Source organism: Cavia porcellus, unplaced genomic scaffold (genome assembly GCF_034190915.1).
Source record: "Cavia porcellus strain 051 isolate PalLab524CR breed Dunkin Hartley unplaced genomic scaffold, mCavPor4.1 scaffold_16, whole genome shotgun sequence".
NCBI lineage: Eukaryota > Metazoa > Chordata > Mammalia > Rodentia > Caviidae > Cavia > Cavia porcellus.
The window spans coordinates 48300817-48325670 of record NW_026947499.1 but is presented as its reverse complement, the minus strand read 5'-3'; the positions used below and the strand labels follow the sequence as shown (position 1 = coordinate 48325670).

General features: G+C 46.2%; 1 protein-coding gene across 4 annotated transcripts in view; it reads left to right on the top strand.

The window, feature by feature from the left end:
- The first annotated feature begins 225 nt into the window (after positions 1-225).
- Positions 226-24854, top strand: part of Abcc1 (ATP binding cassette subfamily C member 1 (ABCC1 blood group)) — a 134067-nt gene continuing 109438 nt past the window's right edge. Inside the window, exon 1 of one of the 4 annotated variants that reach the window (XM_063226623.1) lies at positions 226-355. In XM_063226623.1, coding sequence (XP_063082693.1) covers positions 353-355 — 3 coding nt within the window. In that variant the 5' untranslated portion in view covers positions 226-352. Of the gene's footprint in view, positions 356-425; positions 571-598; positions 641-856; positions 1020-24854 lie in introns of those variants that run through there. The other 3 variants (XM_063226624.1, XM_063226622.1, XM_003478184.5) reach the window with 3 other exon arrangements.

Genomic DNA, 24854 nt, shown 5'->3' with positions numbered 1-24854 from the left:
GAGGACACGGGTATTATTTTGCTGTGAGCTGTTGTGCAAATGATGTTGGTTAACTCAAGTCAATGGCTAAGCATGCAGCCCTAGGAAGCTGGCAGCCGAAAACGCCGGTGAGCCCTGGTGTGTCTCTAGGCCTCCATTTCTGTGCCTCTGAGATGAAGATGAATTATCTGCTGATTTCCTGAGTGGTGCTCAGGAGCCTCTGCACACAGGTGAGGTGGAGTGTGGACCAGATATAGGCGCCTGGGCCTGAGCTGCCCTGGGCCAGCCTGATCTGAGAGAGAACCCCACCTCCATTACTTGTTACTGAGTGCTTGAGCAAATCGCTTCTCTAAGTCTGTTTCCCCCTCCAGAAATGGTAGGTGCGTCAGAGCCTTCCCTTTGTCCTATTTCTATTGACTTTGGAACCAGCCACCTGAGTTCAAATCCCTGCCTGGCAGTTGAGAGACAGGTGGCCCTGGTTTTGCTCCAGCAACAAGAGGAAGTAGCAGCAGCGAGGACGGAATGAGGATGCAGTTATGGGCCTAGCGCCATTTGTACTGACACAAGGCTTTGGCCACGCTGTTTCTCCAGGTTAGGATTGCTGTCTCTGTATCAGGCCTCAAAACCCGGTGGCATGGTCAGGACGGGAAGGTCACAGCAGGTTTGCAGGGTTAGCAAAGTCTCCAGGGTCAGTCCGATGGGGTTAGGGGGTGGGAGTGGGCTGTGGAGCATGTGGGGCTTTGTGAGCAGCGAGCGCGGCCTGGACGCACGGCGAAGAGGGGTCCCAGCGCGCGCGCTGCCCACGCCTCGGCGCGAGGCGACCCGTGCCGGGAGGGCGGGGCGGGCGAGGCAGGCGGGGCGGGGCGGGGCGGAGCTCCGCATCCCCGTGACGCCGGCCAACCCGGCGGCGTTGCGGCCCCGCTCTACTCCGCCGCCACCGCCGCCTCAGCGCCAGCCGGTCTGCCCGCTTCCGAGCCCTCGCCGCCGCCTGCATGGCGCTCAGCGGCTTCTGCAGATCCGAGGGCTCCGACCCGTTCTGGGTACGTGCTGGCGACTCAGGGACGCGCGGGGCTCGGGCGGGGAGGCCGCTGCTCAGCGAGGCCGGTGGCGCGGGGAAGCACGGGCCCTCGGTCGCCCGGCACCCCGGGCACTCAGGTCTCCGCTGGGCAGCCGCAGGGATCCCCCCCTCCACCCGTGAGTGCGGCCAATGGGGAGACTTGAGTGACTCGGTCCAGGCAAACAGGGCATGGCTTTGGTGCTGGTGGTAGTGGTGGTGAGGAGGAGGCGGAGGGCTTGTGCCAGTTTTAGGGCTTTGGAGAGAGCTAAGGGGCCTCTCTGCTTGGGGGTCTCTCCTCCAATCACTAACCTCCCAGGAAAGGGGGCTTTGGGGACGGAGTCCGGCGAGTGAGTCTGTCTTCTGTTTACCCATCTTCCTTTAAGTGTTGGGTCTCCCCCTCTTACTAAAGACACCCCCTTTCAAAAAGGGTGAGCCCAGGAGAGTCCTCGACTGTAGAGAGGGACTTCAGGCTGATTGAATTGGGCTTTACCTGCGTTGTTTTACATCTCCATTACTCTCTGTGGTCACATATTTTTGTCATCTTTTCCTTCCTTTCTGCCTCACGGTGGGGAGGGAGGTTCAGAGGAACGGGCGGGCGAGGAGAGAGTCAGAGGAGCAGGGATGTTTAGGCCTGTTTCACCTGACCCTCCATTCAGCCTGGTACCTGTGGCTCTGCCTTCCTCTGGTGACGTGAGGCTCATCTCTGGCATTGACCTGGGGTTTTCTTCTGAAATGTGAAGTGCTCAGACAGAGTTCACTTTCTGTGGCTTAATCCCTAGTGTCACTGTAATGCGATTTGTCCCTTTGTATAGGGAGGCACTCCTGTGCCACGCTGTCGTGATCATTGGTAAACATGATAGGCAAATCTGGACACAAAGTTTCTGCCTTCCTTTTAGGTAACAAGAAAAACACCCCAGGGTTTTTAGGAGCTGGTGACTAGCATCCAGAAATACCTTCTTGTCCTACTTTATGGTTCTTTTCTCAGTGTTGAAAAGACACTAGGCTGACTTTCTTGTTAGGTGTCATTTTAGTGGAAAACCCCTCACACCTTGGTACTCTCGCTTTCAAGCCTTTGGAGTGGAAATTTACCACAGGGCTTGAAGTAGCACATGTGCTTTGCATTGAAGGCCTAGGAATGATTGGAGCTCTTTGGCAGTTGGACTTGGGAGCACCTGTGAGTCCCCTAAGCCCTGTACCAGGTGTATCATCAGCAGGATTATTTCTGCAAGGGTCCACATGTCAATCTGGGTTTGTGCTTCGTGAAGTTGGAGTAGGTCCTTGTTTATTTTCTTCTCCTAAAGTCAAGGAAAGCATAAGTAATCATAAATTAGATTTTGTTTCAGGATGTATTTCACTGATGGCTCCTTGCTGGGGATGGGAGTTGAGTTATATATGAGGCATCTTTTCTCCTCTTGATTTAGCTAAATAGTCCATCCAAAAACCAGGTTGTGTTGTTTCTCTTACAAAGACTTTTTGCTACAGCTGTTGTCAGATGCCTCAGTTGCGCTTGGGATAGATAGAAGTAGTTAGCTTTCACCTCTGGCAAGTCCCATGCTTCCTTCAGTTATGGCCTTGTAGAATTTTCCTATCCCTTCCTCCCTCTGGATTCCTAGACTTACTGGATAACCCAGTTTTTGGGGGAGCCCTGGGACCAGAATTTCTGAGTGGGCAGCTGGTGCATCTGGGTTTTTCAGGACAGCAGGCTGCAGCCCAGGAGAGACTCAGCCAGGTTGGTGAGTGCAACCTTGAGCAAGCCATTTTACCTCCTTGTGCTTCGGTTTCCTCATCTGTAAAATGGGGACATAAGCCACACTGTCCTAAACCTTCTGGAGCTTGAATCAGTGAGTGGCTCAGCTTGTGCCCACTGCAGAGATAAACAGTGGTTATCATCATTCTTTCTAAGGATGAAACTTTCCATTTCCAGTTCTTTGCCCTTTTTGTATTTACTTTTTCTAATGCTTATAAAGATGAGTTTGGGCTGTGTGGTCCACTTAGTTACTCATAATTTTTTTTTTTTTTTTTAGACAGGGTCTTGCTGCTGTGTAGCACAGGCTGGCCTCAAACTCATGACGATCCACCTGCCTTGGCTTCCCAAGTGCTGGGATTACAGGTGTGCACCACTGTGCCCAGCTCAGCTATTCATAATTGGTTCCTTTTGCAAACAAGGCTCTCTATTTAGAAATCAAGGTTGCTGGCCCAGCCGTAAGCCTCTAGAGCAGTGATGGTGATGAACCTTGTAGAGCTTTCAGCTGTGATAACAGCTGACTAGGGCAGGTGTGATGCCTTAGGTTCATTGCCACTGCCTCTGGAGTCTTGTTCCTAGGCCAGTGTCTGCCTCTGGGCTTCAGGAATATCAGAAGGGGGAAACTGGCCCATGGTGAAGGTCCTGACTCTCTGCTTGCCCTCAAGCAGATGTACTGGAGGAGTAAAGAGGAAGTTTGTTATCTAAATGGAAAACTGGGACTGAGTTTTGGTACTTGGCTTCCTTTGTAGGTTGGATGTAACGGTGGTGGGGTGTATGGAGCTGGTAGGAGAGGGTACTTTTGTGGCTGACATTTGAATGATGGTCAGAAAGATGGGATTGGTGCTCTCCTTGCAAGTCAGTTTTAAAATGTGTAGTCGTATGTCTCATGTAGAAAAATTTACTAATAAGGAAAAGTTGAGAACACAACTCAGCAGTATAGTATGGTTGCGCAAGTGCTCGTTTTTCTTGGGTTCAAATCCTGATCCTGCAGCTCAGGTGAGTTACTTTGCCTCTGCAGCCTCAGTTTCCCCATGTGAGATAATGTAGTCCTCATAATAAATAGGAATTCGAGGAATAGTAAGAGAATGCTTGGTGAGCACTGTTACTGTTTGGCCTCCCTGGGTGAAGGTTGCCTCCGACGAGAGCAGTGGCTGGGTGGGGCCCCAGGTCATGAGGTAAGCAGCTTTTGGAGAAGGAGCCTTGGGGACCTTGGAGAGAGTGGTGCAGGATGTGAGCGAATTAAGCCTTGCAGAGGAAGCCTTGGCTGGCTCCTTTGGCTGAGATTCTTATGAGGGATCAGGGTCCTGAGCTGCTCTACTGGCATCTTTGTGATGTTTTGGAGGTGCTTGGTCTTGGAACATGGTGGTGGGAGACAAAAGGCCTTTCTGCTCTGGACTAGACTTGAGGAGCAGATCTCTCCACCTAGTGACTCAGAGACGCCTCCCCCGTACCCTATCCCAGAGGAGCTGGGACTCCCCCAACCCTCCCATCTTAGGGAGGCAGCGCCATCCTCACAGAGGACAAAAGCTGCGGTTGTTCTTGCCGCCTCTCTTTTCCTCTCCCTTATCAGAGCTGTCAACAAATCCCATCGCCTGGTCCTTCAAAATGTATCCGAATCTGCCTGCTTCCCACAGCCTTCCTCCTGTCAGCTAATCCCTGGGTGTGAATACTCACCTTGCCACTACTGACCTTACGCCACCCTTGACCCCTGCAACCTGGTTTCGGCCCAGCTGCTAGAGGGACCCTGTTAAAATGCACACCAGATCTATCCCTGTTCTGCTTAGAACCAGGTAGCTGCTCCCCATTTTCCCCAGAGTAGAAGCCAGAGGGCTTACAGTGGTTTTTGGCCTGGCCTCGTCTCTTCTCAGACCTCATCCCTTGCTGCTTTCTGACTCAACTGCACATGAGCCGCACTAGCTGCCAGGTCTACTCTTGCCACAGGGCCTTTGTACTGGCCACTTTACTGCTTGGAGTGTTCTATTATCGTCATATCTTGATAGGCTGTCACTTCAGGTAGCGTTTCCCTGACCTCTGCCACTTCCCCTGCATGCATAATTCTCCACTTCACACCCCACAGTTCTTTCTGTTTTTTTATATATGCTGTATTCTTTTATTTCCACCAAAAGGCAAGCTCTGCTGGATTTTGCCTGTTTATGGCTATAATCTCAGCAACTAGGAAAGTACCTGGTACTCACTAAATACTTGTTGAACGCATGAGTGATCTAAAGCTTGGAATGGCTTGCAAACTTTGTTGAAGCCTCTCTGAAGAGATATTCAGGGTGAAATGTCACCTGTTGGGGATGACACCGACAGAACCCTTCAACTTGCATGTTGTCCTGCTTATATTTAGTCTTTCAGGGTCTTCTGTAAGGTGTTTTTGTTTGTTTGTTTGAGATGGGGTCTTGCTATGTAGCTCAGATTGGCCTCAAACTTGTGGCGATCCACCTGCCTCAGCCTCCCAATTACAAGTGTGTGTCACCACGCCCCACTTCCCGTAGGGTTTTGCCCATCTCTTTTCCCCAGACCCCAGCACCTCCCACATTGTAGGTTCAACCATCATTTGCATTTGATTGAGATGCATGCTTCTAAACTGGGATTTCCATTTAGCCGATCAGTGACCTGGCTTGGCTTTATTCTACGGAATAAATTTATAGAATTTATTCACAGAATGGCTGTAATTTCCAGTATTTACTAATGGGAAGATTTCACAGAGACATCTGGAGTTTGGATTTCTGAAAATCGGATGACCAGAGTGCATTGGGCCTAGCTGGGGCTGCCCCCTCAAGAATAGTTCCCTGCAGTCCTCATCTCTTTTTACTGTCACTTGTAAGGCCAAATGTCTGTTCTCTGTTTCACTGTACTTTCTCATACCTTGTTTTCTGTCAAATTTAGTAGCACCTGATACCTGCTAGTGTTTGAATCAGCATCTGCTGCTTTGCATCCCAGTACTTTGGTAACTGCTCTGGGGCCCATTCTACCTGGCTAGATTTTGCTTTTCTGAGACAAGATCTTGCTACGTAGTCCAGGATTCTCCTGCTCAGCCTCCCTAGTGATAGCATTACAAGTTTGTGCAACTACTTTTTTTTTTTTTTTTTGTGGAACCAAGGATCAAACTCAAGACCTTGAGCTTGCCAGGTAGGCGCTTATGACACTGAGCTAAATCCCCGGCCCTGCAATTACTTTTTTAAAGTACTTTTTGTTTTGTGGAGGTGAGGGGAGATGCTGGGGATGGAACTTAGGGCCTCATGCATGCTAGGCAAACACTGTACCACTGAGATGCATCTCCAGCCCTGACTGCTAGATTGATGATACAGTCTAGCACCTTGGGAGGAAGGGAATGAGTGAATTAATTGAGGTGGCCTGAGGAATTTGGAACAGGAATCTGATTTGTATGTTGGCTCTAAATTTTCACCGTTGGTAAGGCCTAACTTTAGTTGTCAGATCTTCATGGTTAGTAAAACCCTACCTCATAAAACCATACCTGAACATTTTGCAAAAAATAAACAAATTGGGATAATGGAGGCCAGACATCCTGAAGGATGCTTCCTGCCTTCATGGAGAAAACCAGGTGACAACGTATGCCTGGTGGAGGTGTGGGCCTGCATTCCTTCTGAGGGCTGAGCAAGACCTTGGAAGACCTTGTCTTTTGGGGTGTGAGGGCATGGGACATGTAGCTCTCAACTTCAGCCATGTTGACATGTGGACCAGATTATTCTTTGTGGGGGGGGGGACTGTAGGCTGTTTAGCTTTGTCCCTAATCTCTGTTCACTAGATCACAAGAGTACCTCCTCCTGTTGTGACTACCAAAGATGTCTCCAGACAGTGCTAGATGCCCCTGAGGGGGTGGGGCCATATGGTACTGGTGTGGAGGAATATGCAGAAGAAATCTGTGATGAGACTTCTGTCCCCATCCTGGAATCACCCTAAGAGGTTGTAGGCTGTAAAACCTCAGCATAATTGGCTTGCTGGGGCGTCTGGAGGAGCTTAAGGACCCAGTAAGGAGGTTAAACTCCAGTTAGGCACAAGAGGAATCCAGGCTGGTTGTATGTCACCAGTGAAGACTGTGTCTTCCACCCTCAACCACTCTTTTTTGGTTGAAATGTGGAACAGTTTGATGTCATCAGTGAAAACATCTTTCCTTCAGAACCAGCTTCGAAGCTCTGAGCCTTCACTTTAAACCTCTCCTGGATAAAGGGAGAGACTTGATCTAAGTGTTCACCTGGCTTAATTGGGCTGATGTCTAGGGGGATGGCATCTGTCCAGTAACCCTCAGTTTGTAATTGAGATTTTGTGGAACCTTTGATTTCCTTGTCAATGAGAAACTCCAGCCACCTTTTAATGGCCTCTTTGTGTAACCGCTTGTTGGGGTTGGTTTGCTCATCGAGAGCACTTGTTGAGTGTCTATGGGTTTTTATTTTTCCTAGTGGAAGACTGTAGGTTCTCACAATCATTTCATTATTTTCTTTACTTGGCTATTATTATTAATAGCATCTATCATGTCTCAGCACTGATTTAGACACTGGAGGAGAGTGGGAGCAATGAACAAATAGACAAGACCTACGTTCTCAGGGGGCTTGCACTGGGGTTGCCCCAAATGACTTCATGTCATGGTAGCTATTGCAGAGACTTATACCAGGCAGAATTGGGGTGGGCTGCACATTGCCATAGAGGGATGTCTATGATTGATGCAGATATATGTAAGTGACCCTGCAGAATAAATTCCTCTGCAAGAAATTGCCGGGTTGAAGCATATTTGCATTTTGAAATTTGATATTTAATTGCCAGGCTCCTGGGGAAGTTCACACTCCCACTAATGGATCCACCAGCATTTATTAAATACCTGTCGTGTTCCTGCCATTTCAGCATTGAGCATGCTGGGAATTGATCCGGCTTTGGTTGATTTCCTGTGTAAGAGTTTTTTCAGTGAAGTTAAACCTTAAATTCCAGAGGGTTTGAGTCAGGATACTAAAGTAGGAGTGCTTTAGTTTTGATCTAGGTTTTAAAAGATGTGTTTAAATTTTAAGCATTTTTTGACTTCTCTGTTTAAAAAGTGCTCTTAAAAAGTATGGACAGCTTTACTCAGAATCCTACCATGCTGATGTCATTGTGATTTACTTTTTCCACAAAAATTTCTTAGTCTAAGCATAAGAATTTTCTTATTACAAAAGTGGCACACGGCTCATTGTGACAAATAATGTGAACATTCTTTTGGACTAACCAATAACTCAGGCGTTTTTCCATGTCTTTCCTTGTAATCGCATAAATATTTATAAGCTCAACTAATATGTTTAAGTAAAAATGAATTCTTTTGTAATCATTGCTTTTTTTTTTGGCATGGTACTGAAGAATTAAACCAAGCCTTGGCACGTGCTAAGTAATTGCCTTACCATCCCTCATCCTTTTACTGTTTTTTAATTTAGCATGCCAGCCATGTTAAAGCATAGGTTGAAGAAAAAAGCTGAGTGTGATGGCACATGCCTGTAATCCCAGCACTTGGGAGACTGAGTTAGGAGAATTTCAAGGCCAATGAACTCAGGTTGAGACCCTGCCTCAAAAAACCAAGCAAGCAAGCAAACAAAACATAACTGACTAACCCTTTGTAATAGTTGGATGATATTCCAAATTACAGGTTTACAGTAATTTATTGAGCTATCTCCCTATTAATGATCATTGCTTGGATAGATTTCTCATTTTCCTAGTTCTAGTAGACGGTGGAGAATTTTTGTACATGGGTTAAAATGATGTAAATTTTATCTTCAGTGGAAATAGGCTGTTCATTTTCCTAAAAGTCTCTAGTAAATGTATTTCCAATTACAGTGAATTCCTAATCTTTGGCATAATTCCTAATCCTGCACATGATCAAATTTTGTTAATTTGCTAGGTAAAACGATAGTATGTTTTCATCTCTTTGTCTCCTTTGCAGTAAGACACTGAGCATCCTGAGACATGTGCTATGGTGATTTGTATGTGCTTTTCTGTACGTATTTTTTTGGGACCTTTTGAAGTATGTTTAGATGGGTTAGAGGGGTTTTTTTTTTGAGACAAGGCCCACTGTGTAGCACAGGCTTGAACTTTTTAATCCTCCTGCCTCAGCTTCTCCAGTGTTGGGATTATACTGTTAATTTGCAAGGGCTTGTGCTACATTGAAGACCTTGCCGTTAGGCCTAGTATGTGTATAGTAAGTGTTGTATTATAGGTCATCATTGGTCCATTGGCATGTTAACATTGGGGTCAATGTCTATATGGTTTTGCAAGATCAAATTTATACCCTTTTGTATCTTATGTTTTTCTTTATTGTTGTAAGAATTTTCCCATGTTCCTACATAACCTTTAATCATACCCTTAAGTGTTCAATTCATAGTTCTTTGTATCAGTGGACTACATTTATGTAATTATTACCTGTAACTTGACATTTAGGTTGCTGTGGTGGTTCTTCCTTCTCCCTGCGTCTCTTCCCTTTTTTATTTTAAAGAAAATATTTTAATAGCTATCATATGGATATATGTTGATATATGATATATATATATCATGGATAACCTGTTGGCTTATTTTTTTAGAACACATTCTCAAGAGTGGAATAGATAGCTCAGAACATTTGAAAATGTTAGCTCAGAAGTGAAATTGAATGACTAGCTCAGAGTTGAAAATGAATGACTGGCTCAGAACATTTACGCTCTAGCTTTTGCCTAACATATGTTTCCCAAAGGAGTTACTCTAGCAGGGTGGACTAAATGTGAACTGCTAGGAAAAGTCCTGTTATGATTTGTAAGCCTAGACAAACTCCTACTAGAGAGCCGAAGTTTCATCATGCTGAAATATTGGATGGGGCTGGGAGGTCGATTAGTGAGTGGTTAATGATTTTGATAAGTGGGTGTGATTTTCGTAGGTGGATCATTAGTGTTAGTTTCTATAGTTGAATCACAACAGTGGTTTTCCATATAGCTAGTCATGAGTTTAACCATGTAGGAATTGTGACTGTAAATGTCATGTACCTTCTAAGCATTTTATTTGTTGTAAGCTTTGTGTGCCTATCAACAAAACCTTCCCCCATTTATGGTGGTTTAACATTAGTTGTCAGTGGAGGCATCGGTTGTATGCTTATTTTAAGTCAAGGCGGATCATTTTTAGGTTCAGTGCTTGCCTAAAATTCACATGGCCCTGGTTTCAATCCCCAGCAGCATCCCTATCAAAAAGAAAAAGAAAACAAAGCATGTATGTGGCAGATTGTTTCTCTGGTTCATTCCATCAGCCTTGTAAGGCTGGAGGAAAGTTGGAACCAGTGACCCAGAGGAAAGTTGGAACCAGCTGGCACTGAGAAAGGTGACCTTGATAGTTATAATTAGGTTGGCATATCTGAGAGTCCTTTGATAAGGTTTCATTAATTTATTAATCCAGGACATGTTGATAAAGGCATATGTTAGATCAGGATTTCTCTGGGGACTGCAGATATAGTGTCTTGCTTTGTTTTGCTTTGTTTTGTGATACTGGGAATTGAACTCAGGGATTTCCACTGAGGTATGTCTCTATCCGTTTTTTAAAATTTTTTAAGTTTGGAGACAGTGTTTCACTAAGTCATCACGTTCCCCAGGTGAGACTCAAACTTGCGGTCCTCCTGCCTCAGCCTTCCACAGTGTTGAGATTACAGGCATGTATCACCATGGCCAGCAGGGACTGCAGATGTTTTTTCCTACCTTTAATCTTTATGTAATTTGTCTTAATTACTTTTCTCCTTGCTGAGACAAAATACCTGATGCCCAAAGTTAAGGGAAGAAATTTGGCTTACAGTCTGTTGAGGTTTCAGTCTATAGTTGGCTGGCTCTGAAATAGCAGACAGACAGGCATCACAGAAAAGAAATAGTTCGTGACAGATTGGTATATGTAATTTTAGGTCTCCCTTTCCCACCAAAGAAAGCAAATAAGATAAGCTTCTCTCTGTCCTTTATAGTTCACTCAGGCTACTGGGAATAGGGCAGTGCCAAACCAGTCAGTAGACTGATTTAATAATCACCCGCCTTAATCCTAACATTGCACCATGAATAGGTCACACACTCTAGGTCCAGCCACCTCTGAAAAAGCGTCACCTAGGATTGCATGAGGCTATGGGGGGACATCTAGGCATAACATCACCCAAGATCTGTGGGATCTAAGTAGCTCCCTTCACACTTGGTGTTAGAGACACAGCTGGCCCACTTCTGGATAACTGTACACTCAGTGGAAGAGGGATGGGAGAAAGCTCTCATTTCTGTGTTAACTCTTTTTTGTTCAAGGGTCTACGATGAGAGAGAGATGCAGCCCCAAAAGAAAGCCAAGAAAGGTAGTATATGGTTGGGGTCTGGAGGCCAGGTTCAGGAGACTGAGTCTGAAAATGGTCCTGCCTCTTCCCAGCAAGTGAAGAGGGCCTCAGTTTCCTCATCTGGAAAGTAGACATCATGATCCTGCTGTGTCTGTTATGGGGAAGAGAAGATGTGAGTCATAGAGGCCACTCATAGTAGCAGTTTGTAGCATACAGTGGGTTCATGACAGATAATAGCGGTTGTTTTGAAGGAGGCAGCAGGACAGGAGGGATAGTGGTGAGCAGCTGCAGGCCGTGGAGTGGACGTTTCTGATGTAGTGACTGTCTTTTTTGCAACCTCTGGGTCCCCGTGGGCCTTGGCAGAATCCAGATGGAGCCAAACTGAACATTCTGATTTATTCCTTTTTCTCATGGGGGTTTAAACACTCAGGTGAGCCTCTAAGATGATTCAGGTCTGTTTACTCTTTCTGGGGTGTGTGTCTGTAATATGCCCAGGTTCAAGTGGTGTGTGTGAGGAGTCTCAGGTAAGATAAGTGTTGGGTGTCAACTCTGAAATTGAATTGATGTCAGGAAGTTTATTTGCAGGTTTTATTGGGGTTCAGAATTAAGAAAACCTGCTCAGCTACCTAAATCATAGGTTGTGGGTATGAGCCCAGCTGTGATAGCTCTGAGGGCTGCTGAGGGATTTGTGCTTTGGGAAGTCCCAGGTTTTCTATTCTATAAGTATGGTGGGATTGAATTACCCGGAGGGGCTTTTTTTCTCTTCCTCATCTTTTGTCTGATGTAAGAAGGACACTGTAAGATACAGAAAAGTGGGCATAGTTAAAAGTGAAAGTTCCCTCTTAGCGGTGGATCACTTGAAAAAAAAGTGAAAGTTCTCCATCATTACATTCTGGTAGATATATAATCTTTTTGACAGATTGGTGTATGTAATTTTCAGTTTCTCTTTCCCACTAAAGCAGAATTCTTATTTTAAAAATAAGAATAAGATCTTGTAAAAATGTGTTCTTTATTCGTTATTTTCCTTGACAGTGCAGTGATGAACTTTCGGTGACACAAACAGCTTGCTAGTACACTAGTGCCATAGGTTTGCCACCACTGGGCTAGTGCATCTTGCATATGAACCACTTTTCATACTGAGCAGGTAGATACTTGAAATGTAAACATAAACCTAATTAAATACTTTGCTAATAACTGTTTCCTCTTGAGGTAGTTAGTCATAGCCTTGCTTTTTAGCTGTTTCACAGAAAGGTCCTAGGAAGTGGACCTAGGGAAGTGGGAAGTGAGGCTCCAGTAAATGAGCATTGTTAGCCCTCCTAGGTACCTTTTGTGGGACATAGAACTGTTGCAGCTCACCACTACAGGCCTGTGAATTGGTCTCACAGCCTAACTCATTCTTTTGATGGTCTCAGACTGAGAGTCTTCTGAATGCTCAACTTGACTCCAGGCTGAGAATTCAACAGCATGCAGAATATGGTCCCTGTTCTCCTTGAGCTTCCAGTCTTATGGGAGAAATGGACAAATAAATGGAAAACCATAATAAGAAGTGCTGAGAAATGGAACTACTTGGTGCTCAGTGAGTGCTATAATGGATTTGAACTGGCTGAAAAGAAGGGGAGTAGAAGCCTATATTATAATATAGGTGTGGTTGAAAGTAGCAGAGGCCTCAACTACAGCAGCGTAAGATACAAGCTACTTTCTCAAATAAAAATCTCAGCTGCTGTGGCAGTTCTGCCAGGGGCCCCAGCTCCTCCTGTATTTTGTTCTGCCATCCTTGGTATAGACCAAGATTGTAGACTCAGTCTGCATACACTAGCCAGCAAAGGGGAAAAAGAGGCATTGCCTGGAAGCTGCCCTTTCCTTTTTACATCCCATTGGCTGATAACTAGTCATATGGTCATATGTCACTGCAAGGGACACTGGGAAATGTAGTTTGCTTTCTGAATAAGCAGATGCCCAGCTGCACATTGTAAGCAGTTGGAGTATGAATATTGGAGAACAACTAACATTTAATGCTACATAGGCAAAAGCAGAAGGTAAAAAATAGAGGAAGCTGCTGGAGACTCCTCAGTTCAGTCTGTGCCTGGAGATTGGAGAGGAGGGGCATCAGGAGGCTAAGAAATGATGTGCAGGATTTGGATGTTCCAGGATTGTTTCCTCTCCTCATCTTTTTGCTGTCCACTAGCTCTTAAGATGAGTTCATTTGATTTTTGTTTTGTTTCATTTGGTTTTGTGTCTTGAGGATTTAGCCTGAGGAGTGCTGTGGTATATTCTCCAGCCATTTTTATTTTAAGGTAGCATCTCACTACTTGCCCAAGTTGCTTGAACTTTTGATCCTCCCGTCTGGGCTTCCCAAGTACACCTGGAGTTACAGGCTTGTGCCACCACACCTGGCTAACATAGCAGTGCTTAAAATGTGGCCCTTAAAGGCTGATCCCTTCTTAAGTGTTGGATTAAAACCATGTGGCACTTGTTTCACCTCTGTGATCCTATGTGCCTTTGGTAAGATTATTTTTATAAATAAAATAACAGACACTGAGAATTACAGTGTAAAGTAGTGTGCTAAGCCGTCTCTGTGTAATGCTGGGTAGGTGCACTTATGACTCCATATTTAGTTGGGGAAACTGAGGCACAGTTAAACTTGCCCATAGCTATACAGCTAGCAAGAGGTGTAGGAGATACAGTATTCAAACTCAGATTATGACCTCAGAGCCTGCTGCCCTTGTCCTTTTGGGATTTCTCTTCACTAATTTGCATGTAGTTCTTATAATTATGGCCTTTATATCTCCAACTCCCATCTTAACATTTGGCTTCAAGAAACAGCCCCCCCCCCCCTGCAGCCTACACATTGATGGTATTTATTTGTTTACAGGTCAGGAATTCCAGTTTCTGGCACTGCTGTGAAGGATAACATTTCTGTCATTTTCATTCTTTGTCTCAAACTCCCAAAATTGTTGCTGCAGCTCTAACCAGCACCTCTAGCCTTATGATTGGAACTGGGATGGATAACACCAGCAAAAGTCGTCTCAAAAATCCCCTCTATTAGGGCTGGGGATTTAGCTCAGCAGCATAAGTAGGCAGTTGTGAGCAGGTGGTTGCGAGCAGGCGGTTGTGAGTTCGATCCCCGGTACCGATAAAAATGAAAAAGACAAAAAAAAAAAAAAAAAGGTCTATCACATGACAGACCTCTGCTCATGTCTTCCTGGCTGAAATGGCATCACACAACCACCTTGAGCTGCAAGGCAGGCAGGAAAAGTGAGTTTTTGATGCTTCCCTAGTGGGAGGCAGCAAGGAAGGAGGGAGCTGGGCAAGGCTGTTAAGTAAGCCTGCCAGTGGTGGCTGCCATATACTTATTTATTTCTTTTTCAATCAGTTTTTTTCTTTTTAGCTTTAATAAGTGTCTCCAAAGGAAGTTTTATATCACTTTAAAATATATGTGAAGTTGGAGATTGGTAATAGTCACATGTTTACCTAACAGTTGTTAAAATAGATAAATTGTCCCTTTTGTATCTGTGGAGGGTGGGCTCCAGCCCTCCTGTCAGATACCAAAAGCCCCAGATGCCCAGGTACCTAAAAGTGGTATAACATTTGCATGTACACTATATACATCCTCTTGTATATGTCACACCATTTCTAGATTACTTGTAATAGCTCATACAATGTCAACGCTGTGTAAATGGCTGTATTGTAAGGCTTAGGGAGTAATGACAAAAATTTCTGTCCATGTTCAGATACAGTTTGTTTTACTTTGCTTTTTGAGACAGGCTCTCACTATATAATTGAAGTTGGCCTTGAATTCACTATGTAGCCCAAGCTGGCCTTAAATTCATGACGATCCTCCTGCCTCAACCTTCTGAGTGCTAGGATTAGAGATGTGTGCCATCATGTCCAATATCAGATGCAAGCTTTTATTTTTTCCCCCAAATACACAGTTGATTGAATCTGCAAATATAGAACTCATATGTGTGGAGAACCAACTATATCCCTATTTTTCGAAAAAGGATATTCTGCCAACTGCCTAGACTGGTAGTTCTCAGGGATGGGTGCTTTTATCCATGGGGACATTTGCCAATATATGGCAATACTTTTGGTTGTCATAGCCAAGGAAGGGGGAGTGACATCTAGTCTGTGTGTGTATGTGGGTGACATCTAATGGGAAGAAGCCAGAAACAGGCCAAACATTGCACGGTATTCCCCTCACCTACATAAAATTGGCCCTGAACATTGGTAGTACAGCTGTCCAGAAGCCCTGGGCTAGACTTGGTGTTTGTGCTGTCAGAAGGATAGGTTCGTGGTGTTTTGGGTGATACTATGATTTGCCAGTCTCCCTAGCCCCAGGAGAAAAATGCTCTCCTGTTCCATTCAATTGTGTTTTGCCCTCTGTAACTGTCAACCAGCAAGACTTTTTTTTTACCCATAGCCTCCTTGTTGATTTTCAAGGTCTGATCTCTCAGGCAGTGTCACATCTCTGACAGTCATGTGATGTGGCTTCTTAAGATGTGTACTGTATAGAAATCTGAGAGGGGGCAGCGCATGGCTGCTGAAGCTGAAGTGGTTGAAATAATCGCCCTTCCCCAGACAGGGCCTATCCAAGTATCTGATTCGGAAAGAACACTGTGCTCATGGAGAGCATTTCTGTCCTGGGGCCAGGAAGAAGATGGTGCCCACATGCTTTGGAAAGGACTGTGGCATTGGTGAATAGATTTTATTGCTGCTTCTCTGCCAGGGCTTGGCAAAAACAAGCTGGCCTGGGCATGGGCCTGTGGAGACAGGAAGGCAGCTGGCAGGCGGAGGTGATCAGAGATCAGGCTGCAGGCAGGTTCCCCAAGCTAGCCTGGCCCTCAACAGTTACCCTCCTTCTCACCCTCATAGCTAATAGACCTAATAAAAGGTCTATTAGCTATGAGGGTGAGGGTGAGCTAAGTGGGTAGGTCAGTGTGTGGTGATTGTCTTGCTTCCTTAAAATAAGGGTGTTTTTCATTGTTCCTTCTAGATTCTGGAAACTTTGCTTCTTATCCCTGCATGGTGCATCTAGATCAGTAAAGAGGCCAGATGTCCTGCATTTCCTAGACTGCCCCCCAAGCCCTACCATTGTGTTATGCATCCCAGTTTTTAGGGATATTATGCTATAAACCTAAGGCCAGCAGTGTTTATAGGATGGGGTGACTGTGAGATGCAGGCTGATGTCAAAGACACTAAAATAGGAAGAAACCTGGCTCTTAAAGTTAATGCATTGTGGTAATAGCTTCCCCCTTCACTCCTCTCCTTCTCTTCCACCATTCTTCCCTCTCTTCTTCCCTTCTGAGTATTCCTGTGTCCTTGAAGCTAAGTGCTATGGTGCATGAGACATCTGCCATCCCTTTCTCATGGAGACCACAGTGGTGAACATGTTTAAGGCAAGGTAAGAATCTTGTATCCTAGTAGTGTAGCCTCTGTTCATATCATGGTTCTGTGGCTCACCAGCGGTGTGACTGTGAACAAGTAGCTTCACCTAGCTGTGCCTCTTTTGTTGTGTAAAATAGGGTTAGGAGTAGTGCCTGCCTTGTAGAGTTGTAAAATTAGATGAGTTGATGCGCCGTTAATGTGCTAGCCCCGTTACTGTGAATTACACCAGCACGGTCATTTTGTAGCATGGTGATCCCCACTAAGAGCCACAGTGGAGCACATGATCTGGAAGGAGGCTGAGACTCAAGGAGGTCCTGACGTCGCTGTAGTTTTAGGTAGACTCCCAAATTAGCTACGGTTAACTTCTGGTCCTCTGTGTAACTTGGTTCCCTTGGCTTAGGTCCTGAGGCCTTTTAAGTCTCTGCTTCAGATATCACATCTATGAGGAGGGAAACAATAATAGTACCTGTCCTGTAGGTGTGTTGTGGGAATTGGTATGTACGCATAACCTACTTGGAACCATGTCAAGGATTTCAAGGGTTTGTTATGATTGTCCTAAATCGTTGGACGGAAGATGAGCCCTCTACCTTAAATGTGTCTGTTCTCTTGTGATTGAGTTCCTTGGCCTTCATCGTAGCTCTCAGGGAGTCACAGATGCTGTCCTGGTTGTATTTCTCATTCTGTTTTCAATGTGTGGCTTAAAGATTATTGCCAGAGGACAGGAGCCCTAGGGGCCAGCACTGCTACCTCTCGAGAAGTTTGCTACCACAGCTGGTTCCTTCTGCTTTTATTTGTTGTTGAACAAGTATATAAAGAGTTCCTATGGTATGCACCTGTGTGAATTGGACAACTACCTTCCTGCTTTGGGTAAATTACAAGTAGGGAGAAAAAATACACTCAGAGAGGCAACTGATGGACACTTAAGGAACTCTTCCTAAGCCCCAGGGGCTGTTCTTGACTCTCTCTTAGGTGAATAATTTTACCTCTACTCCTACCCTGTATGTAGAGATTGTGGTTATTGCCATCTTGCAGATGGCAAAGTGGAGGTAGTGAGAACTGAAGGCATCCAGCTAGTAAGTGACAGAAGCAGGTTTGATCCTAGGGTATCTGTCTGGCATCACCTCTGCCCTGTGAGTGTCCTGATGCTGAAGGAAGCACACTGGCTTTGGCCCTGGTGACTGGAGGGGTGGAGGCTGAGAGGGCTCACCCAGGAGAGGCCGCTTCCTCTGGTGGTGCGGAAGATGGAGAGGCAGCTGGCCAGGCCTCTAGGTTGCCTTGAGGTGGGAGCCTGGATGGCTTTGAAGTGGCAGAGGCCCTGGGGCTGGAGCACCAAGGTCAGGGAAGGGGTCCTGGGTTGAAAAGGGATCTGACTATCCCTCCACAGGGCTAGGAAAGGCTGTGGCTGATGTTAATTATTAACATTCCTGTGGTTCTTACTAGTCTCTAACACACTAAGGAATGTGGTTTGTTTCACCTTCACAACAGCCTTAGGGAGTTGACAGACTGTCACTGCTGTTTTATGAAGGGAGAAACTGAGGCCCAGAGTGTGTTGTGACCAGCCCAAGGTTGCACAACTCATTTGTAGCAGACCTAGGTTAAAACCCAAGGCTCCTGGCCCCAGTTCCAGGCTCATAGACACAATACCATCTTGCCACCACGATGGAAGTGTCCAGGTTGCTGTGGGTGCCTCCCTGACCCATGGCCTGAGAGTAGGAACACTGTAGAGGGGGTCAGAGAGGGAGCCTTCCTTGTGGCCTGTGCTCAGGGACTTTGGCCAATAGTGGAGCAAAGCAGAAAAAGTAAGTGTCCTGGGGACCTGGACTAGTTTTGACAAAGACAGTAATAACATTATGAGGGGGCAGCCTCGGCCCTTTCTGAACCACATCCCCAGCCCTGAGAGTCTTCCCTGCAGGGAGATGAGTGTTTTTCTTTGCCTTGACATATAGGGAACTGGAAGTCTGAGAGGTGGATGGACTCACTGCAGGCCACACAGCCAGGAAACTGTAGTGTTAGGCTGGAGGCTAGTTCTGCTGCTCCACTGCCCACCGGACCACATTGTGGCCTCTTGCTTTGCACTCCTGCTGCTGCCTGTCTCCTCCAGTGGAGGGGGTGGGAGTGGCACTTCTAGGGGGGACCTCAGTGTGGGAAGGATCAGCCAGTGCTCTCTGGGGCCTAAGGCTCTGGGCAGGGGTGCATGTGGGTGGGCCTGGGGCTTCTCCAAGGAGTGTTTGAGGATGGCAGGGTGTCTCAGTTTCTAGTTCTAAGTTGTCTACACAAGAAAGCTAAGCCACACATTTTCGGTCTAGATTTCATAATTCCTGGAGTTCCTGCAGCACTGTGGTGGGCCAGTGTTTTCTTGGTGGAACTCCTGAGTGAAGATTCACTTTCTTTAAACTTACCTCTCATATGTGTCATTTGTCACTGGGTCCTATCTTAGTTCTATTTTGTGTACTGCTTAACTCTTGGGCTTGCCCTGTGACCATTCCCTAGCTGCTCCTTGTGGGCTGTCATTCTTTACACTTGAGCAAATCTTCCCATGTTGCTGCTTCCTGGATTTTACCGACTTCAAGAAGCTGGCTCTGGCTTGGTGCAGTGGCGCACACTTAAAGTCCCAGTAATCTGAGAGGCTGAGGCAGGAAGACTGTGAGTTTGCATCTAGTCTGGCAATTTAGCGACTTAGTGGGACATTGTCACAAAAACAACAAAACAAAAACCAGATAAATACCTGGCCAGGGCCTTCTGTAGTGTGCTCCTGGGTTCCATCTATTGCCAAGTCAACGGTCTCATTCTTGTTATCTCAGATAGCCATGCAGGACTTGCCACCGGGAGCCAGCCTGCCTGGGTGGCATGGACCTCTTCATTCACAGCTGTACAGCCTGGGGCAATCCCTGTACATCTGCACCTTAGTCACTCCCTCTGCAAAGCAGGAAGAGTATACTCTCTTCCGATGGTTGGAGCGAAGATGAAGCCCCTTAATGTGTGAATTTGAACTTACAGTGTTTTTGAGAAGCAAGAGTCATCCTTGTCCTTGAAGGAGGAGATAGTTTTCCTTTTCTTCGCTTTGTAAATTATTCCCTCTTCCTCCTAGAGACTCCCCTTACCATATCTGTGTATCTTTTTGCTGGCACTGTGCACTTCTGGAATGTTTAAAAGTCTAAACTTTTTTTTTTTTTTTGTATTGGGGATTGAACCGAGGGCCTTTGCACTGACCTACATCTCCAACACCACCAACCTTTTTTTTTTTTTAAAGCAAGACAGGGTCTTGCTAAATTGTCCAAGGTGGGCCTGAACTTGTGATTCTCCTGCCTCCACTTCCTAGAGTGTTGGGATCACAGGCGTGCGCTGCCACAACAAAGTTGAGTCTAAGTTTTGAGGGGGCAAAGTGCAGGTATTTTCTGGCTGGAGTCCTGATACAGGTGGGGCTCAGCAGGTGTGTAAGTTGATGGACAGCCTGCGGATGGGTCTTCACAACTGCTAGGCATTGGTGACAGGGTGGGGCCAGATGGAAAATTGCCAAGGTAGCCTTTCTTAACTGCAGATGAATTACCCACTAGCTGAAGATATCTGCAGACATTTTTGTTGCTATAGCTAGAGATCAGAGGGTGGCTACTGGACTCTATAATACGGTGGTGGCAAGGCATGCGCTAAACATCCTATAGTGCATAGACAGAGTCAACTGGCTTACAATATCAGTAGAACTGAGGGTGAGAAACCCAGTGTTAGGGGGACATAGAAGTTTAAAGCATTGCACTTAAAAGTTTTTAAACAAATGCAAATATATTTTAGTTCAGATGTTGTGGTCTCTTTCTAAGAAGAGGAAGTGTGTGTTACTGATTTTTTTTTTTTTTTTTTTTTTTAAGAAGGGCCTGAGGTCTACCAGGTGTGTAAATTGTTCAGTGTCAAAATGACCCCTGGTCTTACTCATCTTTTCTTTTAATAGCTTTATTGAGACATACCTTGTGATTTATGTATTTAAAGTATACAGCACAAGGGCTCGTCCTGTATTCACAGAGTTCGATATCTGTCGCCACAGTCAGCACTGAGACATTTTTATCTTTCCACTTATGGGCCTGGACTTAAGACCTGGTGGGGTTGCCTGCCTGGCATGGCCATCAGAACTTGATTGAGTTGAATTTCTGTTTTGTGGAGATGCGTTCTGCTGTCTGTCACGGATTCCTGTAGGCAGTTTGAGTGCCCGCCAGGGATCCTGCAGCAAGTGGGGAGTGACGCATTGGAGGAGGATGGCATGAGCATTCACTGCCCTGGGGATGGGCGGGGCGTGTGTGGGAGGAGGTAAGGTCTGGAAAAAATGATGCATAAAATAAATAACCTGAGTTCAGGCCAGAGGAAATTGCCAGCATTCTGTGATTTTTGGCTATTGCATTAGACAGGGCAGTTTTACATAGTTTATTTCATTAAAATTTAAATGTTCTATAATAACATTATATACTGTAGTACTTACTTATCGAGTTATAAAGCCCCAGGAATACATATGCTTTCTTTTACTGTTGCTTGAAACATGAAATTCCCCTGAGGACTGCCAGGTTGCTATGTATCACTGTTTTTCTGGACCTCAGTGTGTAGCTCCTGGTCGGTAAACCTCACCTGAACTTCCCTTGTTTTCTGCACCACGAGGCTTAGGAGTTACTAAAGAAAGCTGATTAGTCTGAGGATCAGGCTTTCTCTTGTTTTCTTTAGCTTAAGAAGCAGTTGTTAAGGGAATTCATTGGGTCATTGTTTGGAATAGTGAAAGATTGGCAGTGACCCAAGCAGCAGTCAGTAGGGGCTGTGTAAACAGTGTGCTCTACTCAGGTGGTGGTAGAGGCAGCGGGCTGAGTGGTTGGCTCATTTGGCCTGCTACCTCTTATGAAAAAGGCACAGGGCTGGGGGTGGGTTCAGTGGCAGAGTGTTTACAGAGCACACACCAGGCCCTGGGTTTGATCCCCAGATTCTAGGTTATACGGGACGTGAGCACCCAGAGATTTCAGTGTCTTAGGTGAGGTCTCTCAGGGCAACTGTATGTATTTTTAAAAATTAGAGTCACGTACTGCCTATTGAAACAGAATTTAAGATAAAATTTTCATTTCCTAAGCTGCCGCCGTGTGGATGTGTATAGAGTCCTAGACTGAATGGAGCATGTGCTGTCAGCCTCATTCTGACCTCAAGACAAGGTGACAAAGGCCTCTGGGCATGAAAGAAGTAACACCTAATTGAGGACAGAACCAAATTGGTGTCCGTCCTGCACCCCCATTTTTATTGCCTCCTATAAATTGTTTCCTTTAACTGCTATAACTAATGACCACACATTTAGTGGCTGTAAACGTCTAAGAATATAACCAGGCATAGTGGCACAGGTTTGTAATGCTAGCAGTCTGGAGGCTGAGGCAGGAAGGTCATAAGTTTGAGCCCAGCCTGGGCAATTTAGTGGCTTAGGAAGACCCTCTTACAAAATAAAAGAAGGGCTGGGAGCGTAGTGCAGAATGAAGGCCCTGTGTTCCTGTTCCTTTAGGAACCTGGCTTTTCACAGTTCTAGAGGTCCCTTTGGCTTGGCATCCCACGCCACACTCTCTTCTGATTTTATGGGTCACAGCTCCTTTTCTGCTGATTCTCCTACCCTGATAATTCCCCTTTGTTTCCATTGGGCCCATGTGGATCATCCGGAAGTCTCCACAGCTTGATACACATACTTGCAGGAGCCTCTTGTCTTGTAAGAAAACATATCCACAGATTATGGGGATATTTAGACACAGGCACAGGACACGGGCATATTTGAGGGTATCTGCCTGCTTCCCTTGCTCAGCACAGTTCCTGGTCTATTGCAGAGCTCAGTATATCTGTTTGTTGCAGTGATAGGGATGGAGTCTAGTTCCTCATACACACTTGGCAAGTGCTCCACCGTGGAGTTATATTCCTAGCCCTTCTTTAGGGTCTCACTAAGTTGCCCAGGCTGCCTGAACTTGCCACCCTCCTACCTCAGCTTCCCGAATAACTGAGATTACAGGTATGTGGTTCCACACCTAATATATCTTTATTGAATAGATGAATAGATCACTCGCTGACACTGGAGATTGTGGCCGGGACAAAGTTAAGAGGTGAATCTGGAAGTAATAATGGCAGTGGTATTTATTGGGTACTTTCTGTGTGCCCTGGCCTGAGCTTAATGAAGTGCCTATTTGCATGTCAGTATTCCCACTTCACAGAGGTGGAGACCGATGATGGCTAGCTGCTTGCCTGGATCACCTGGTGGGGAACCGCTTAGGGAGGGATGGATTTGGGAGGGGTTCTCTGAGATGCAGAGTTCTCAGAGATTGGTCTGTGGGTTCTGTGGCCTTGGCACTGTTGATGTTTTGGCTGTTTTTGCTGCTGAGGACCATCCTGTGCATTTTAGTTGTTTAGGAGCATCCTTGCTGTCCCTGAGATGTCCATAGCATAGCCTCTTTTCCTCAGTTGTGATAACCAAAACCTTCTCCAAACACTAGGGAACCTCCCCTAGGAGACAAACTTGCCCCCATTTGAGACCTTGTGTTCAAGCATAAATCAGATCTGTAGTCCCCACATCTTGTGAGTAAAAGTCAGAATCCCTATGAGCCCCACCCAGTCTGTCTCCTCCCTTCCTTCTTCTCTATTACTGTTGAAACATTTGGCCTTTTCATGGCTCAGAAACTCCAGACATAGTCCCGCGTCAGAATCTTTGCTCTTGCTGCTGCTTCTGCTTGAAGCAGCTCCTGCTACCCAGCCCTGGCTGTTTGATTTAGGTTTCCTGTGATCTGTTATTCAAATGCTCATCCTCAGCAAGATCTCCTCCTCTTCTGAGCTCTTTTCCTTTAACATACTCACACATATACTCTGTGTGTGTGTGTGTGTGTGTGTGTGTGTAATCTTGCTGTCCTTTATCTTATTGTCTGTCCATTCTCCTTAGGTTGTCACCTCCAGCATGGCAGGTTCATTGCCCCTGTAGTTAACTGCCTGAGGGACAGCGCTAGGGATGAATGCTATGTCTGGTCACTGCCATGTGCCCAGATACATCCCTATGCCAAGCACATCCATGAGCCCTTGTGAGGCCCAGGAATCTGGCCAATGATTGGTGCAGCTAAAGGGTCTGAGAAGAGGAGAGGAAGTGGCTGGTGGGAAATGAGCACCTGGGGGTAAAATGTCCAGTTGGAGACATGGGCAGGTGCTGCTTCCTGGGGGAAGGGCCTGCCTGAGGGACCTTGCAGTGCTTGGGAGAGTTGGTATGTAAGCAGGTTGACAGGCTGCCCATGTGACATTTGGGCTCCTGGAGGAGCCGTGGAGCTCTGTTGTTTTCAGTGCTGGCAGCCCCAGTAGGACAGGGGTCTCAGTCTCAACCCTTTCCCCCGGTATATGCCTCTGCATCTTGGGCAGAAAGGTTTGGGGCACCAGCTGGGCAGTGCAGGGACCACTTTGGGCCGTACCCTGACTCCTTGGGTGTTGGGGGAAGGTCTGGAGTCGGCCCTCCCTTTCCATTTCTAGGCTTTATTTTTAGTTTTGATGAGTCAGAGGGCGAGGAAAGGGTCAGCTCAGCACAGCATCCTGCAGAATGGCTCAGCTGCCAACAGTGCTGCTGCTGGCTGCCGGCTGCTGTTCTCCACAACACCCCACGCCGCTGGCCGCACTTGCCCCGCACTGTTGGGACAGCGGGATGCAGACCTTCCATGCTGTGTCTGAGCAGGATCAGTGCCCAGCACCCAGCAGGCCCTGCCCTCACTGCTGACCTCTCAGCGTTCCTTTGCTCAGCTGTGCTTGGCTTTCAAGCTGCCCCTTGGCTTGGTTAGAGACCTGTGCCTGCCTGATGCCTAATTTGCTTCCTTCTTTTTTCCGGGCCTGGGGGTTGAACCCAGGGTCTTTGCCCTGAGCTACACCCCTGTCCTTTTGAGATAGGGTCTTACTGAGTTACCCAGACTAAATTCAAACTTGTGATCCTCTTGACTCAGCTTTCCAGAGAACTGGGTTGGGGTCACCATGCCCAGCCACCTCCTCTTTCCCCTCCCTTTCCCCTCCCCCCACCTTCTTCCTTGGGATTGAGCCCAAGAGCTTCACACTGAATTGCATCCATAGCCTATATTTTATATTTTTATTTTGAGATGGCCTTAATCAGTTGCTCAGTTGCCCAGGCTGGGCTGCAACTTGGGAATCCTCCTATTTCAGCCTTCCATGGTGGTGGGATTATACCACAAAAATGATTTCTAAAACTGGTGTATTGTTCTTCTAAGCCTAGCCCTTGCCAGGCTGTGTTAGGTGGGAGAACCTGTGAACTCTGGAGCCAGTTCACAGGTTCTGCCTGGGTTTGATCCAAGCCCAAGTGACTTGGTGGGGGTAGTCTTCTTTCTGTTTTATCTCTGTGTCTCTCTCTATAAAATAGGTATAATGACAATGCC